This window comes from Salarias fasciatus, chromosome 9, assembly GCF_902148845.1.
Source record: "Salarias fasciatus chromosome 9, fSalaFa1.1, whole genome shotgun sequence".
NCBI classification, from domain to species: domain Eukaryota; kingdom Metazoa; phylum Chordata; class Actinopteri; order Blenniiformes; family Blenniidae; genus Salarias; species Salarias fasciatus.
In genome coordinates, this window is record NC_043753.1 from 10,121,035 (window position 1) to 10,138,038 (window position 17,004).

At 45.0% G+C, this 17,004-nt stretch overlaps 2 protein-coding genes across 2 annotated transcripts; one reads left to right on the forward strand and one right to left on the reverse strand.

Moving 5' to 3' along the window:
- Positions 1-223: 223 nt before the first annotated feature.
- On the reverse strand, positions 224-3,646 carry buc (bucky ball). The gene is made up of 7 exons (XM_030100059.1): positions 3,640-3,646; positions 3,415-3,570; positions 1,339-2,814; positions 1,153-1,251; positions 916-984; positions 570-633; positions 224-487 (listed from the first exon to the last, which is right to left on the reverse strand). The coding sequence occupies exons 1-6, from the start codon at positions 3,644-3,646 to the stop codon at positions 611-613; spliced, it is 1,830 nt and encodes a 609-aa protein (XP_029955919.1). The 3' UTR covers positions 224-487; positions 570-610.
- A 706-nt stretch (positions 3,647-4,352) lies between these two features.
- kbtbd2 (kelch repeat and BTB (POZ) domain containing 2) lies at positions 4,353-13,644 on the forward strand. Its single transcript, XM_030099796.1, has 4 exons — positions 4,353-4,505; positions 6,879-7,450; positions 11,704-11,869; positions 11,991-13,644. The coding sequence occupies exons 2-4, from the start codon at positions 7,278-7,280 to the stop codon at positions 13,551-13,553; spliced, it is 1,902 nt and encodes a 633-aa protein (XP_029955656.1). The 5' UTR covers positions 4,353-4,505; positions 6,879-7,277; the 3' UTR covers positions 13,554-13,644.
- The last annotated feature ends 3,360 nt before the right edge of the window (positions 13,645-17,004 follow it).

Below are 17,004 nucleotides of genomic sequence, written 5' to 3' on the forward strand. Positions count from 1 at the left end.
GTTCCAGAAATGTGAGATTACCGTGTGTGGGGGGGGAATAAACATGTTTGAGTCCAGAGGTGTTTCTGTCAAAATCACAAAAAAAAAACATGAAATCAGGCTGTAAACTATGAGCAAGAACTTACTTCAAATCGTTCAGAATGGAGAGATATACAAGTTATGCCAGAGGAAAACATTTTGGATGCACTTTACTCAAATCAAATAGAAGAAAAGACAGCACAAGCTTAAATAATGACAACATTTTATTGGACTGGCCCCAAGCAGTGGTTCACCATCAGTTGCACAACTTTTCAGCCCATTTTGTTAATTTGTGAAATCCATCAATCCTGATTAGTGCAAAGCTGTGAAACTGCAGAAACCCTTTACCAATAGCTTTTTTTTTTTTTTTTTTTAAATTTTCACCATGAAGAGGCCACGTGCAGTGCTTTTCACCAAGTGCTCCAAATCTCTTCTTCATCTCTGAACATTTACACCATCGTGTGGGGACCTGCAGGAAGAAAATGCATATTCTTTTTAAAAAAAATACAATGTGGGGGTGGGACCAACAAGTGAAAGTAATTTTGACATACAGTTCAACCTGAATTCTTCAAAAATCAGACATGGGAAGCCATTATCTTGGTTCTCTCAAAGAGACTAACAGGAGAAGAAAAAAAAAGATGTTAAATATGTAAGGGGAGCACAGTTGAAACCTCAAAACAAGTGTACTGGCTAATTTCTGTGAGAACTCAAATATCAGTTCTGTAATGAACAAAAAAAATCATGAGCTTGTTATACACAGCTTAAGGTTTAATATGACTCCAGAGATTTTGTTTGATGGAAAACTGCTTCTTTTGTCTTTAATGTTGCAAAAAAAAAAAAAAAAAACACCCAAGTGGAAGTGCAGTGTTTAGTTGAACAAGTGACTGAATCTCAAACCTCTTTCCCAGCGCTCGTCATCGTCTTCATCTCTTGGCCTGTACATCACTTTCCACCGACTGCTCACATCTGCCCACAAGCAAAATCAGTCTAAAAATCACCATTTTTGTGCATGAATTCAGACTACACATAAATATGGCTAAATATGATGAATAACTTTATTTTGGAAGTTAAACCCCTGATCAATCACTGGAAACTGAAAACCAGGAACATTAAACGTTCTAACTTTTCTATCACCTTGTCTCTGCAGAGCGCCGGCTTGTCTCCTGTGAAGGGAGTCGCAGTCGGCCCACCTGCTCTGGTCCGATGTGGTCAGATCCTCTGTGCAGTGTCGGTCTGCAAACGAGTTCACAAATTTGTCTGCATGTTCCTATGAAGCCACCCCACGGACATGAAAATGGCGTGCATCCTCCTGAGACTTACCCTGACACGTCCTGCACTGCAGCTCGGCGCTCTCCTGCTCTGCAGGATCTCCCTCCACCGCCTCCTGCTGCTGCTGCTTGCGGACATCATGCATTCGCTCCTGGCTGGAAGGATCCGGCAGCAGCTCTTTGTACTGCGCTCTTTTATACCAAGGTTTGGTGACATGTCTCGCAGGGACGCTGTGAGGCTTCCTTGTGGCAGTGTGCTTCCTCATGACCGTTCTGGCCGGCTGCTCGCATCCTGTTCCATACCGGCTCTCATCCTCCGAGTCTCCGGGATCATCCCGGTACATCTTGGAGCTGTGGGATTTGACCCGACTCGTCCCTTTCAACAGACGCTTCCCACAGCAGGCACACATGGACCTCTTTGACGCCGGCACCCAGCCTTGTCGTGTCTCTTCCCCTTTCGTGGCCTGGCGAGAGGGTCCATCAGTGGCTTCTGGCTGCCTGCGGCCTGTGTAGACATGCTTGGGGAAGATATCCATATCATCCAGGTCTGTGGAAAACATCTCATCTCTGGAGGACAGCTCGTCGAGAGATGGGCTGAGCACGCTCATCCGCTCGTGGGTGGTCTGCATGGAGAGGTAGTTGTAGTAGTAAGGGCCAGCATTGGGGGGGATGCAGGCAGCTCCGGCAGATCCAGGGGTTAAAATGCTGTCAAGTGGAAGCTTGAGGATCTGGTATCCACAATCTGATTTGACTTCATCGAACGATGCTGCCATAAACTCTGCATTGGAGACTTTGTCATGGCTTTTTGTTTCAGTGGGCGCCGGCTGACTGGAGGTAAGGGAAAGCGACTGCGCCGACCTTCCAGCATCGCATTTGGGAATACTTGGTTTGGTCACAGCAATGTCTGATTGGACATCTGCGACCACTTCCGTGTCCAACTGGATGATGTCTTCTTCAATCGAGCGCTCCAGCTCGGGAATGTCCTCATGGACGGAGGAGCTGTCGAGCGGCGGCTCCTCTTCCAGTCCCGCAGTCCAGCATCTCTCCGGGTTTAAGACCAATGGACTGGATTCGAACGCCGCTGCACTGGCATCTCTGTAGGTCACCACCGGGGTCTCCAAATGGCTTTCGTGAGGCGTTTGAGGCAGGACCCCACTCTGAGCTTCATTCTTCTTCTCTTCTGGAGAAAACATCCCAGAGGACTGGGACGCAACGCCAGAGTCCAGCTCCCGGTCCCGGGCGGCACTCTGCTGTCGCTCTGTGGCTCGGATCTTATCCAGGCACTCGATGAGTTTGGTTATGGCGTCGCTGGGGTCAGTTTGTGCCTCTGAACAGGCCGTTTCTCGACGCCCATGAGGTTGAGGCTGCTGCTGATGATGAGTGCGAGGCGGGTCGCCACACGGAGGGTGGAAGCGAGGCTCGAATATGCGCCTGTAATCCAGGGGGTATAGTGAAGTTTGTGGGAACACGAAGCCGGGATATTGCATGTACTGATAAGGAAACATGCAGGGACGAGCAAGGTTGTAACCTGAAGACAAAAAGAAAATTTTAATGTCAGGTTGTGATTCACATTTTCAGATTCAGACACTGATCCTGGTTTTATGTAGCGTACATTCAAACTGCATGTCACATTCTCACAGATAGAATTCATAAACTGAAATCTAATCTTTTTTTAAACCTCTCCAAGATATCCTGCTCTAAAGCTGACAGGTGGAGGTGAACCAGCTTTTAAACAAATCCTGGTTCAATGTAGTCAACAGGTGGAGAACAAAACTGTCCCACTTCTGCACATTAATTCACTAGTTCCAAAAGAGTTATGGATATTCAACTTTCAGATGAAATTTCAGGATGAGCCTGAACTGAATTTTAACTTTCACAGGTGAACTTCACGTCAACGCTAAAATTTTGAATGCATGTCAAACTGTTCAGTGTTTGGTTTCAGTACTTTGCAAAACTGGAACAATCCAATAAAGACCAAATAGGCGATTGTCTGAGTCATCTGTACTGAAGTGAGTCTGATCAAATTGATTTCTACAAAGTGTACTATAAGAGGGCTCATGGCTCCCTCACATTACTGGGTTGCACGGTTCCAGCGTTGTTTGTGTTAAAACAGGTGGCAAAAGCTCACCTCCGTGTACTCCATAGTGACTGTAGGGGTTGTTGAGCCCCCAGTGCTGGTACAGGTAATATGGCTGAGACGGAGGCTGGACGTAGAAAAACGGTCTGGAGTGAGGATTTCTCTGCGCCCCATTTCCCAACGACTGTGGCGGTTTGTTTCCAGCTTCTACAAACAAAAGTGGTCAATCTCTGCCACATCATGACATCAAACTGAAAACACATTTCCAATATTTACCGTCCATTGTCCCCTGTGTTTCCGCTGAGTCTATTAGAAATGAAATGAAACAAAAGATGAAAAACAACTAAATAAACTCCCCCGAGCTCATGCTCGTTAAAGATGAGCTTCTCATGCCTTTGAAACTTCTGCTGAAAAAAGTAAAGCGTGGACGCCACTCCGCTCATCAGTGAAATGGGAAACAGGTGTGGGCGCTCAAATAATCGGCAGTGCATAAAGACGCACAGGTGGAGAGGTTCACCCTCACTACGCTGACACCGAGAATAAGGTTTGAACTAAAAATTAAGCAATAAAAAGAATATTATATTATTATTAGTGTTCAAAGTCTTTAATATTTGCTTTAAGATAAATGCGATTATAAGAGGAATCTAGTATACTTTCTTTCTAGTAGTTTCAGTTGTAGTAAAAGTAAAAGTTATCGACAGCATTTTGAGAAATGTAATGTCCAGCTTCGAGGGCGGCAAAGGATTTCTTACAGAACTGAAATCATGTCAGCTTCGATATTTTATATACGCGAAAAGCAGAAACAAGTAATGTTGAAAGATTTAGAAAATGCGGAAGACGTAATGAAACGATGGAAACATAAATGATCGTTGAACTATAGTTTCTCCATTTGTCCTGCAGGTATCGCTGTCTCTTCGCTTTGTTGCGCAGGCCGCCCTTGTAGACGCGCATGCGCAGTCCCCTGCCTCGGCCTCTGGTCTTTCGGGCGCTTGTGATGCGCCGAGAGGTTGTTCGATGCTCGGCGTTTCGACTCTTGTCTTCGCCGTCTCTCCTCCGTTACGGGAGTTTACCTCACGCCTTCTGCCGAGGGAAAAACAACAACACTTTGATGGTCCTTCTTGTGGAACTTGTCTGCGGTTACTGTAAGCACTTTGGATTTTTGGCTGTTGAAGTGGTTTACGTGATAAGTGGGGGGTTTAGCTTAGCTTACGTTTATTTAGCTGTGTTAGCGGTTAGCCTAGCTACTAGCAGCATGACCGCATTCCTGTTTAATTGTTCCATTTGCGTCCTCTGTAGTAACCCTATGTCTCAGAAAAAGACAATTCCGTACTATTTGCTTTTTTAAAGATACTGTAGGAAAGTCGCCGCCTTGGTGGCCGACTGCTAACACCCCCGAAGCTGGAGCAAAGCACAGCTAAACTTGCTACTTTACCGCGGGGTAGCAATCAAACACTACGTGCGCTAATGATCGAAGCTAACTGTAATCTAATCAAAGAGGAGCTTAAGCATGGTTGAATCTGTGTTTTAGTCAGGATTCTATGGAGGCCGGTAGAGGGTTAGGCAGTGTGTTGCACAAGGCCGTGAATTACAGAGCACTCAGGGTTTGTTTTGGACGTGCTGGGTAACGGTATAGCGCTAACGGAGGCTAGCCAGCATCAAGCTGGGCTTACCACGATGGTCATGATCTAAACATCAACCTTTACGCATGGTTGACCCACCAGTTACCAGAATGTAAGGATGAGTACGATGTCAGACGCTAACTAGAGATTGTGTTGTTTAGTAACTTTCGTTATCTAATGAACAATGACACGCAAACATCCATCTACTATCATGGGCGGATTATGAGACAGCGGCCCCCTGTGCACAGACATGTGGAAGGGCCCCTAACCTTTCATCAGAATCATTTCATCTTTCATTGTGGTCACTTAGTATGTATCATGCATTTTAAAGCTGTCAAACATTTCAAAACTGCCACACATTCTAACACTCACACATTCTAAAAGCGCCTTCCGAAGGTGTCAGATATTTTCAGCCTTTTCAAACTTTCTAAAATCCTCACACATCCAAACTGTCCACTAAGACTGGGCGATGTGAGGAAAACAAACATATCACAATTATTTTTTTGCATATTAGACCATATGTCAGGATATAAATCAAATCACTGTTTTTGTCCATTTTAGATGTTCCCTGTTACTCTTTAGTGAGATCTTGTAGATATGTGGCCGAGCTTTGGGCTATTCATTTGTGCTTGGGCATCGCAGGGCGGGGTGCAGTCTTGGCTCTCGGGATCATGGAGAGGAGATTGGGGGGCTCGGTTTACTTCTTTCTTTTGATAGCTGTACATTTCTGTATTCCATTCAGTCTGATAGTTTTGTCTAGTGGTGGTTAAACTTTTCAGGCAGTTTTGTCTCTTTGCTGTCCTCCCCCCTGTTCTTTGACTTGTCATTTCACTGTCTATTGCACCATTTGACAGAGGGATGTAATCTTTAGTGGCAGTCTCCTTTTCTAAGATGTCCTGAATCCGAGGTTCACAGCTGTCTCGTTGCATGTTAACAACAGAAGTGTTAAAGTAAACAAAATGACACCAGATCTGAGGTCATGTCGGGTGGTCGTCCCTATCAATATCCAACAGATCTGATCTTGTGTGGCATGGAAGTCCTGGCTAAATGCAGCATTACACAATGTTGAATTTGTTTGATTTTTAACTGATTGTATCACATGACATGATGAGGACATTATTTTATTCAGCTTTTGTAGATTATTTTGAATTGCGTCTTGTACTTTGTTGAAAGAGATTCTTGTATTTCATGGAAATAGTCATGAAGTGATTCTTGGCCGTGTTTTATCTTCAGGAACTGTAACCTTGTCCTTCGTTGATTAAGATGCCTGTAGCAGCAATTTTGAGGAAAGTTGAAAATATCCAGACTTTATGAACCTAGCCTGCAAATGTAAATACAAAACCAAAAGTATATCCTTTTTTACAGTGGAGATGTTTATTGGTAATATTAATTTTATATTCTATGTATTGACTTACATGGAGCCATGAGTTAGTCTTAATACATTTTCCCAGTTGAAACATTGGAAGAACTGGTAACTACTGAGTTCCCGGTTTCAGCGACCATCTCAGTGTTGTAATGTGACTTGATAGCCACTTCCTTTCAGATTCCCATTGCCGACTTTCTATTAAGCAGCCACATATTACATGCCTAACCCAGACTGTTAGCTACAAGAACAGCCCTGTGTTCATCTGTGGGGAAGAAAAGACTTGTTACCATTCACCTGAAAACCAGCGGTTCATCTCTGTGGAGGAACAATCAGTCCTGCTTCTGTTTTCGATAGATGGAACCCCTTTTCCTCTTGGAACTGTTGTGAAGTCCTGTTAAAACTTTCAGCTTTGACAGCTTAAATCATACTGAAGTAAAACAGAATGAACAGATAGCTGGTGTCTGTAATTCCTCCTCTCACTGCTGCTCTTTTTTCGTTTTTTTTTTTTTCTGTTCTCTTGTGTTTTTCAGACAAGCACTGATGTAGCAGTTTTGCGGCAGCTCGTCGCGCCCTCTCTCTCTCGCTCTCTCTCTCTACCTCCGGTCCCTGGTGCCTCACTGCATGACCTCAGACAACAGATAAGAAAGGACTCACCAGAGGGAACCAGCACTGTACCTCACCTCACCCCAGGACTCCTCTACTTTTCAGCAGAAGGAGCGGCAAACATCTGTCCCCGCATCGTCGAGCACCTCCACGCAGGCCGGTGGAGGTGTTGCACACGCCTTCCCGTTCCCAACCCCCCCCCCCCTTCACCCTCCAGTCTTCAGGAGTGCTCCTGTTTTTGTTTTTATTTCTCCTGGTTGGCTTGAGTCCGGTTCTGCCGGCCGTGTGACTTTTCAAAACTGGGGCGCGATTCATGGGATGCAACCATGTCGGATCTCAGTGAGCGCAGGCCGGTCAACACGGACTACGCTGTCTCCCTGCTGGAGCAGCTCAAGTTTTTCTACGAGCAGAAGTTACTGACGGACGTGGTGCTGCTGGTGGAGGACACCGAGTTCCCCTGTCACAAGATGGTCCTGGCTACTTGTAGCTCCTATTTCAGGTGAGTGCACGGAACGGGACGACCCCGGGCCCATTGTGAATCATGTTTTGTGTCTGTGTATTGAGCGAGGAGGTGTAGGGACGCTGTCATTATGCGGGCCGTTTACGGCTGGAAGTGCTTCTCTTCTACGGTTACAATGAATAATACAGCACGTTGTAGAGCAAGTGTTACCTGCTCTTCATGTGGAGGATGACGTGTCCCGCAGGAATCGTCCCTTCCGTCTGATAAAGATGAAGTGTCTCTAACGTGCAGTCCCACAGACCTCTCCCTCCAGGCCCCCGGGGAGGCCACATTTGCGTGCACAACATTGCATAATGAAGTGCGTGCACTGCAGTGGATATGACACCAGCAGCAGCAGCAGCCTCCTCCAGTCTGGGAAGAGTCCATCTGTACATGACAGGAGCTCATGCTGCATCTGAACGCGCCAGCTACCCCCCCGCCCCCCCTTCCCCTCTTCCCCGTCCTCCAGTTACACACACTGATGCATACCAAGAAAGCGTCCCAACAACTCGAAGCCTCCCCCCGTTTCCCACACGCTCGTTATCTGGTGTGAACATGCAAAGCATTTCCCCTTCAGGGTTTAGAGGTGTCGCAGCGCTTCCTCTGAACTGCTCCTCCTTTCCCTGCCGCCTCTCCGTCCACCTCGTGTCTGCGAGGAGGGAGGAAGGGAGAGGGGGTATTGCAGGGGAAAGTCTGGTCACGTAGGTCTTGGTGAGAGATGAAGAGGAAGAAAGAGGGGGAGAGGAGGAGGAGGACAGGGGTGAAGGGGGTTTGCCTGCAGGGTTACATAACACAGGCTGGCAGGTTTCGCCCCTGCTGTGATCAACACACACACCCCAAAATCCCCCCATTCAGGGGGCAGAGCCATTCTGCAGACAAATTACCGTTAAATATTTGTTTGTTGGGGCAAATCAGTTAATTTAGCGACAGAATTGTGAAGAGCAGAAAGACTTCCTTTCAAGATTGAAGATTCTCAGTAATGTAGCCAAAAATGGTTGCAAAAGAAGACCTAAATATTTACATTTTTTTCAGTTTTTTTTTTTTTTTTGTCCAGTGAGGTGCATTTTACCCGCGTTTCCCATCCTATAGTGTAGGGCACCAGAGGTCACAGGGAGCCCGAGGCTTTGCTCTGAGCTTGGGAACAGTACAGTTTGCAGGGAAGAAGTTGACGTTGTAGAAGTTGGACGTCTGTGAAAAGCCGATCCATAAGTTATACTCAATTCACAAAAGTTTAAATCGGATCACACTAAGTCAGATGTCGACAACCTTCATAACAGAAAAAATGTTGGGTTTTTTTTTTTTCACCAAATGAAATGTACTCAGTCATAAAAATAGTTTAACCTTTAAAATGAGGTCAAAACAGCTTCTAAAGTTTCATATGTACAGTAGTTTTGATGTATTTATGTTGTATTTATGAATTTTCAATTACAATTGAGGATGGTAAGCATTTCATTACATTCTCAGCAGTTTTTGTACCTAGTTTTAGCAATTTCATGCTTCACTTTCTTCATTTTTCAGACACTTTGACATTTTAGAATTGAAATACTTTATTAATCCCAGAGGGAAATTTCTTTAAATAATGCACCACACAGAATAAAGTTATTAATTCTAAACTTTAATTTGTACAAGCTTAATGTAACTAATAAGTACAGAAAGGATTAACTGAACCAAAACACAGCAAGGCATTAGTTAACGGCTGGTGTTTTAGTCTTATAACCGCAGGAATGAAGGACAATGTAATCACCCCCCAGAAATTTATTATTTTTAGACATCGCAGTCATTTCAGTATGTTTTAAAGCCTTTTTTATCAAAGAGATAAAAAGATCATTTTGGAAATGACTCTGAAAAATGTTTCTGTAGGTATGATTTGGTGAAAGCTCTGTGAAAACAGACACATGCTACAGACCCCTGGTTTAAATGGTCAAACCTTAGCTCTCTTCTTGGTGGTATATTTATGCTGTGTAAACCTTCTATTAGCTAACTGACTTTACAATTTCCTCACAAACTCTTTGTGGTCTCAGAAGTGAAATAAGATTTAATCTCTGTGTCTCCACCAGCTGAGCACAGGATGTGACAGATGTGTGAATCATAATTCTGTGTATACAATGGCAGGATTCCTGCTGCGGTTTGGACTCTTTCATACATTTTAAAAGCTCCTGGTTGGCAGAAATGCTCTCTGAGGCCTTTACCCCAGGACACAGCATTTATTGTGGATGTTCTGCCTCATTATGCAACTCCTGCTCAAATTGTAAAAATGCCAGTCTTAAAATGAGACCTTCATTTATTCAGTTGTTGCTTTGGTCTGGACTAGAAAAACAACAAGCCACAAGTGTAAACGCACTCGTAACTGTCTTGTTTTACCAGCATAAAGCGTTCAGTTTGCACTCAATTAGGAGTGATTGTTACCCAAGAAAACTTGTTGGGATGGAGACCAGCTGTACTTGTTGCTTTGGGTGAGGCTCAGGTAACGGGTGCGGGAAACTGATGGAATGAGAAATGTCTGCAAAAAAACCTATCCGCTGTTTGGTGGATTTATTAAAGAAGATCCATTTAAATGATGATAAAATTATATAGCATATATCATTGACTTGTTTTGCAAATTATTCAGCAGAAATTACATCTATTAAAGCAATCCTAAAAGTATAGGCAATTAAAAAAAACAAACCTCCACATACTTAAGTTTCTGTAAAACCATCAAAAATTCATTTAAAAGTTTGGGAGTAAAATGAAATAAAACGTGTGGAAAGACTGTCAATCAGGTGAGAAAATACAAGCTTTGCATAAAGTTTTAATTTGTCCTGCAATATTTTGTAAGCTTTTTCCCTCATAATGAAAAATACCACCTATAGAGGCAATATGGTCATAAAGCAGTGGGTTAACTTTAAATTTCTGCCAACTTATGAAGCAAAAATGTTTTCAAATTCACCTTTCAAGCGTGACAGTTGTCTAAAACAAGAACCCTCTCCTCCCATCAACTTACAAAAACATTGTTTTCAACTTCTTTATAATTTGTTCATTTTCCACAAAAACTACTTTTCATTTATTAGCTCCTAAACCTAAAAATACCTCCAAGTGTGAGATTTAACAGTTTTCTTCACTGATGTATATAAATAGCCTAACAGAGGCTATTCACTCACAGATATTTAAAAAATGATATCATGGAAAGCAGTATTTTATTTTTTACTTCAATAAATTATCCAGAAGGTAGTTATTCATGCAGTAATATCAATGGCATTCATAGAAACTTTTCCCTTTATAATCTATAAAACCTATAAAGTTATTTTTCTCAGTACCAATTATAGAACTGTAAAAGCAGTGCCCATATTCAAAATGATGCAGAAAGCTGTAGATTTAAATGATTTCAGTGCTTTCCTGAATCACAAATGCATAAAAAAAAAAAATGAGCACATGTATGGTACGCCTTGAAATGCATTAAGTTATACAATGATTATAATTCGTATGAGGCAGAACTCCCTCCTCTAATCACCTGAGAATTTAATGATATGAGGAAGTTTGGAAATCAACCGGCTGATGTTTGAGCAGTTAAATTGAAGAGTTACCTCGGAAACCATCAGAAAAATCTGTGGCTGCACAGCTTGTGTTAGAAGTTGAGAAATGACTGCATTAAATATCCCATTGAATTCCACATAAGACGCGGTGTCGTATCGCCACACTGAAGTTTGAGAGCTCCCAGTGTGGCCGTAAAATAGCAGGAGCGTGATGGGAAATGGACTCCGGCAGCAGCCAATTACAGGTACCCGGCCTCCGTTTGGTAACGTTGTCTGTTTTTGCGGCCTGTCTGGCTGCTGGCCAGCTGTCATTAGGAGGCTCTGTTTATTTGAAAGAAAAACTTTGGACGGTAAAAACAAAGAACAAGATGGGAGTCAGAACTCGCTGACACTGCTGCAGAGATTTGTACCATCGTGTTGATTTATTTTAGGGAGAAGTGATCAGAGGAGCGGGATGATTTCTATCAAAGGCCGACGAAGAAGCTGTTGGACCTATTGGTATACATTAACTGAGAGGAAAGCTTTTCTTTTTAAAAGAACATTTTAAATGTTAGATTTTAGGGGTCAGTGATGAGACGTTATCGCTTCAAGTCAAGCTAGAACTTACTGTTGGATCTATGAGGGATTTTCCAGTGTGTCCGGACCCTGCTGTTGCCTTTTTAATTGGACCTGAAAACCGAGCAGACGCTCCAGTGAATCACAGCACCGTCTCTGAGAATCGCTCTTTTCCTCCCTGTCCTGCAGAGCGATGTTCATGAGCGGCCTGAGCGAGAGCAAGCAGACCCACGTCCACCTGAGGAACGTGGACCCGGCCACGCTACAGATCATCATCACCTACGCCTACACAGGCAACCTGGCCATCAGCGACAGCACGGTGGAGCCGCTCTACGAGACGGCTTGTTTCCTGCAGGTCAGTCCTGACAGTTCGCGATGTCCTCCTGCTGGAGGAGAATGTTGCAGCCGATCAGGCGCCGTCCCGATGGTGTTTCTCGCTCCGAGTCTGTCTGACGGCGGTCTTCTGTCTCACTCAGGTGGAAGACGTGTTGCTGCAGTGCAGGGACTACCTGGTGAAGAAGATCAATGCGGAGAACTGCGTCCGCATGCTGAGCATCGGCGACCTGTTCAGCTGCAGCGAGCTCAAGCAGAGCGCCAAGCGCATGGTGGAGCACAAGTTCCCCGTGGTGTACCGACAGGAGGCCTTCCTGCAGCTCTCCCACGAGCTGCTCATAGACATCCTGAGCAGCGACAACCTCAACGTGGAGAAGGAGGAGACCGTGCGCGAGGCGGCCATGCTGTGGCTGGAGTACAACATGGAGGCGCGCTCGCAGCACCTGTCCTCCGTGCTCAGCCAGATCCGCATCGACGCGCTGTCCGAGGTGACGCAGCGCGCCTGGTTCCAGGGTCTGCCGCCCAATGACAAGTCTGTGGTGGTGCAGGGCCTCTACAAGTCCATGCCCAAGTTCTTCAAGCCGCGCTTGGGCATGACGAAGGAGGAGATGCTAATCTTCATGGAGGCCTTGTCGGAAACGAACGGCGAATGCTACGTCATGGCCACGTCTGTGCCCACGACGGTGGTATGCTACAGCCCGCAGGCCGAGAAAGTGTACAAGCTCTGCAACCCGCCGGGTGACCTGCAGAAGGTGGGGACTCTGGTTACCCCAGACAACGACGTGTTCATCGCCGGCGGGCAGATCCCGCTCAAAAACTCGATCGCCAACCACAGCAAAAGCAGCAAGTTGCAGGCGGTCTTCCGCTCGGTGGACAGCTTCTTCTGGTTCGACGCTCAGCAGAACGCCTGGGTGCCCAAGACGCCCATGCTGTGCGCCCGAATCAAGCCCTCGCTGGTCTACTGCGAGGGCTACATCTATGCAATCGGAGGAGACAACGTTGGCGGCGAGCTGAACAAGCGCACGGTGGAACGCTACGACTGCGAGAAAGACGAGTGGAGCATGATGAGCCCGCTGCCCTTCGCCTGGAACTGGAGCACCTCGGTGGTGGCGCACGACTGCATCTACGTGATGACGCACGACCTGATGTACTGTTACTTCCCCCGAGCCGACACCTGGGTGGAGATGGCCATGCGCAAGACGAGCCGCTGCTTCGCCTCCGCCGCCGCCTTCGGGGACCTCATCTTCTACATCGGCGGCCTCCACGTGGTCAGCAACTCGGGCATCCGCCTGCCGACCAGCACCATCGACGGCTCCTCCGTCACGGTGGAGATCTACGACGTCAACAAGAACGAGTGGCGCCTGGCCGCCAACATCCCCGCCAAGCGCTACTCGGACCCGTGCGTGCGGGCGGTGGTGCTGCTCAACTCGCTGTGCATCTTCATGCGCGAGACCCACATGAATGAGCGCGCCAAGTACGCCATCTACCAGTACGACGTGGAGCTGGACCGCTGGTACCTGCGGCAGCCCGTGTCGGAGCGCGTGCTCTGGGACCTGGGCAAGGACTTCCGCTGCACGGTGGGCAAGCTGTACCCCTCCTGCCTGGAGGAGTCCCCCTGGAAGCCCCCCACCTACCTCTTCTCCCCCGACGGGGCGGAGGAGTTCGACATGGACGGGGAGCTGGTGATGACGCTCCCCATAGCGTAGCTCCGACGCTCCCCTCCCCCCGCCTCGCCGAGCGAGTCCGAGACCGAGGGATGGACACGAAGGGGGAGTGGGGTGCCTCAGCTTGGGGGCCGGGGGTGGGGGGGTCCTCCAGACTGGTGAACAGATACAAAAACAAGCCCCTCAAATAATATTAGTAATCTGAAGTTCTTCAGTTCTTGGTTCCTTCTGTTTGTTCTTCTGTTAGATATCATTGCGTCTGTCATACTGTTTCTTACAATGTGATAATCTGAACATCAGCTGATTTTGAGATGATGATGATGATGATGCACTCTCGTTAAATGACAATGGCAACTGTACCAAAATCCCCTAGCCCTCCTCTCTTTTTCCCTTCAGGTTGTGGCTTCTCTCTCTCTCTCTTCCCCTCCTCTCCTCCTCCACTTCTTGTCGTTTCTCATTCAAGGAATACTCCACAAAAAAACCTGGGTTGTGTGTAATCCTCATAAATCTGTGGGTTTGAGTCGCCACAGCTCCATTTTTACACTTCTACTCACTTTATCTCCTGAAAGGTAAAAGGTCAAATAAAACTGTAAAGTATATCAGGCGTTCAGGTGAGGTCGTTTGAACACGTTTGGTTAAATAGCTGAAGTTTGCATTTAGGAAGCTGACACCAGAGATTTATTATAAGAGTGGCTTAAAATCTCTGAGGTTCTTACAATTTTCACCTTTTTTTTTTTCTTCACTGTTTTTTGTTTTTTTCCCAGAACATTTCGGTGTTGTTCACAGTTTACATTTGATCCACAAAGGTGTAGTTCTTTATTTCTGATGTTACAATTGTCTGAGGTTTCAATTTTTTGTAATTTTGTTTACTAGTGTTCACAATGAGGAACGATGGCAAGACTCACTACACCATCTAGTGGAGCAAAGTGGTTTTGCCGTTATGCTAAGACGGAGTTTCACAATCAATTTTCAATATCCTGGAATGTTTTCAAATAAAAGTTTTAAGTTAGAAGATTGTGGCTTTTAAAAAGACGATGTTGTTTCAGACTGTTGATCAACAAAATGTCAACTTGAGAGCTTGAAAACTTGTATTATCAGTGCGATGAAGTGGTTTCATATTGTTGGTCAGTAAATTGAAGTCACCCGAGATTGTGCAAATAAAGGGAATCATTTTGCGTTTGAGTCGGCAATAAACGGAGAGCTGAAATCAAAATTTCTCACTTTTGCAATCAAGCTCTGTGTTGGTGACAAATATTGTGAACCTTATTTAGAGATATTTTCAAGATGAGATCGCAATCAAGATCCATAATTTACTCAGCAGCCTGAGTTAATGAGTGACCTATCAGATGTAGGTCGTCTCAGTTGTTGGTTCGATTCCCCATCTGATCCGGTCCATTTGTTTAAGTGTCCTTGGAAGAACAATGAACCTCAGTTACACAAAATTTAATGAAATATTCCAGAAATTATGAGTGTGATGCAAAAATCCATTTAAAGAAATCTGATTTGACTTTGTTGAGAATTTTAGAGTAACTAAGACGTGAAACGAGAACGGTACTGGTGGTGCAGTGGGTTCAATCCCATCTTTCCCTGTTCATTCAGTGTCCCTTGGTGAGACACATGGCTACGTAAACGCTAACTTTTAGGAGTTTATACAATATAAAAACCAGATGATTGATCAGTATTGGAGTGTTGGGAAGCTGAGGTGTTTTTGTGGAGTATTCCTTTCCGGTCGGGATCGTTGGTTTCCTCCAAAGGACCCTGCGGACGCTCTGCGGACCGGGGGAGGGGGGGTCGGAGGAGGTGCTGCGGGTGTGGGAAAGGGGGCAGACTGCAGGTCCGGTCGCCCCCTGCCCCCCCCCCTCCACCCCTCCACCCCGTCGTCCTCCCCTCCCAGTCTGTGAGCACGCAGATCTTCCACACAGCCGTCAGTCTACGCCTCTCTCACACACACACACACACACACACACACCTCGCAGTACACAACTTTCAGGCTCATGTAATTTTTTTTGTTTTGTTTTCATTTCCAAGCTGCTGAAATATATATATGAATATAATAAGATATCTATTTTTCATATGTTAAAAAGACGAGTGTTTTAGTGTGGGGGAGAATAACCAGGTCTATTTTGTATTAGTGTCTTTTTTTTTTTTTTTATTTAATATCAGACATTACTGTAGTGTGATTGTGGCTAGATCTCCATTTTTCCTATCTCACCTTTTCTTTTTCTTTCCGATTGAATATTGAGGATTCTTGCTGCTGATTGGTTGTGAGAGGAGAGGGCGGGCCCGGGGAGGCGGGGGCAGGCGGGGCTGGGGAGGGACAGGGTCTTCCTCCTACCTTTTAAACAAGAAAAAAAAAAAAAAAGAAAACATGAGCACAGGTGCTTCATGACAAACCTTACTAGCATGTTTGGCTGCATCATACTCCTTTGGCACTGTATTTTGAATGAACGTTAATTTATTAAAAAACATACCAAAAACGTTCCTGAAACCGACTCCCTGCTTGGTTTGTTCAGTCTGCCTCTTCATGCTGTTGTCTGGTTAACGAAAAAAATGTAATCTTGACATTGTGAAAAATTGAGGTTTTTATATCAGACATGATTTCTATTTCAAGATCAGTCCATCCGTCTGCCGTTGCTGTCAGGATTACTAGGTGTCTTTCTGTTTGCCTCAGGTTTCCACACACACACACACACACACACACACACTCACGACCCAGAGGTCGCTGGGTTCACAAGTTCAAAAAAGGAAAACACACTTTTTTTAATACAGCAATTTATTTGATATCACTTTTATCTCCAATACATTAAAAGCATTTGTCAGGAAAATAGTCTGTGACTCTGCGTTCACAATACATTCGTATACTTTAAATAGAAAAGGAAAATATCTCGTCAGAGGATTTAAAAAAAAAAGAAGAAACTAACATTTTACTCAATCAGAAACTGGAGGGAGTTTATTAAAACCATGAGAATCAGAAGGAGACGAACAGCTGTAAAAGCTGACTGAGCATGCTCACTGGATTGCGTTATGACGAGTAATCCTCCAAGTTACAGTTACACAAAGCACACACACACACACACACACACACACACACACACACACACACACACACAGTGGTCGTTTCCAGTGTGACAGGTCCTCAGGAGACAACACGACAAATAAATCACCTGCTTTTAAACACCTCTCCAAATATATCAATATATACCTGTATATATGAAGTAGAAAAAGGCCTGGGGAGGCTGCGTGCAGGTTCTCCATTTATTACTGGACACGAAGGTTGAAGGAGGGTTTCTGTAATAACTCTGTGGTTGTTGATATAGTGTTTGAAGCAACTGTAACAGGAGTAAATATCTTTGAAATCAAGTCATAAGTAAAAAAAAAAAAAAAAAAAAACTGCAGATAAATCAATTGATATTTGATATTATCAGGAAATAGCAAAATATTCAGAAGATTTCTTCAAGGTATCGACACTATAAACAATCTTTAAAAGCTAGAA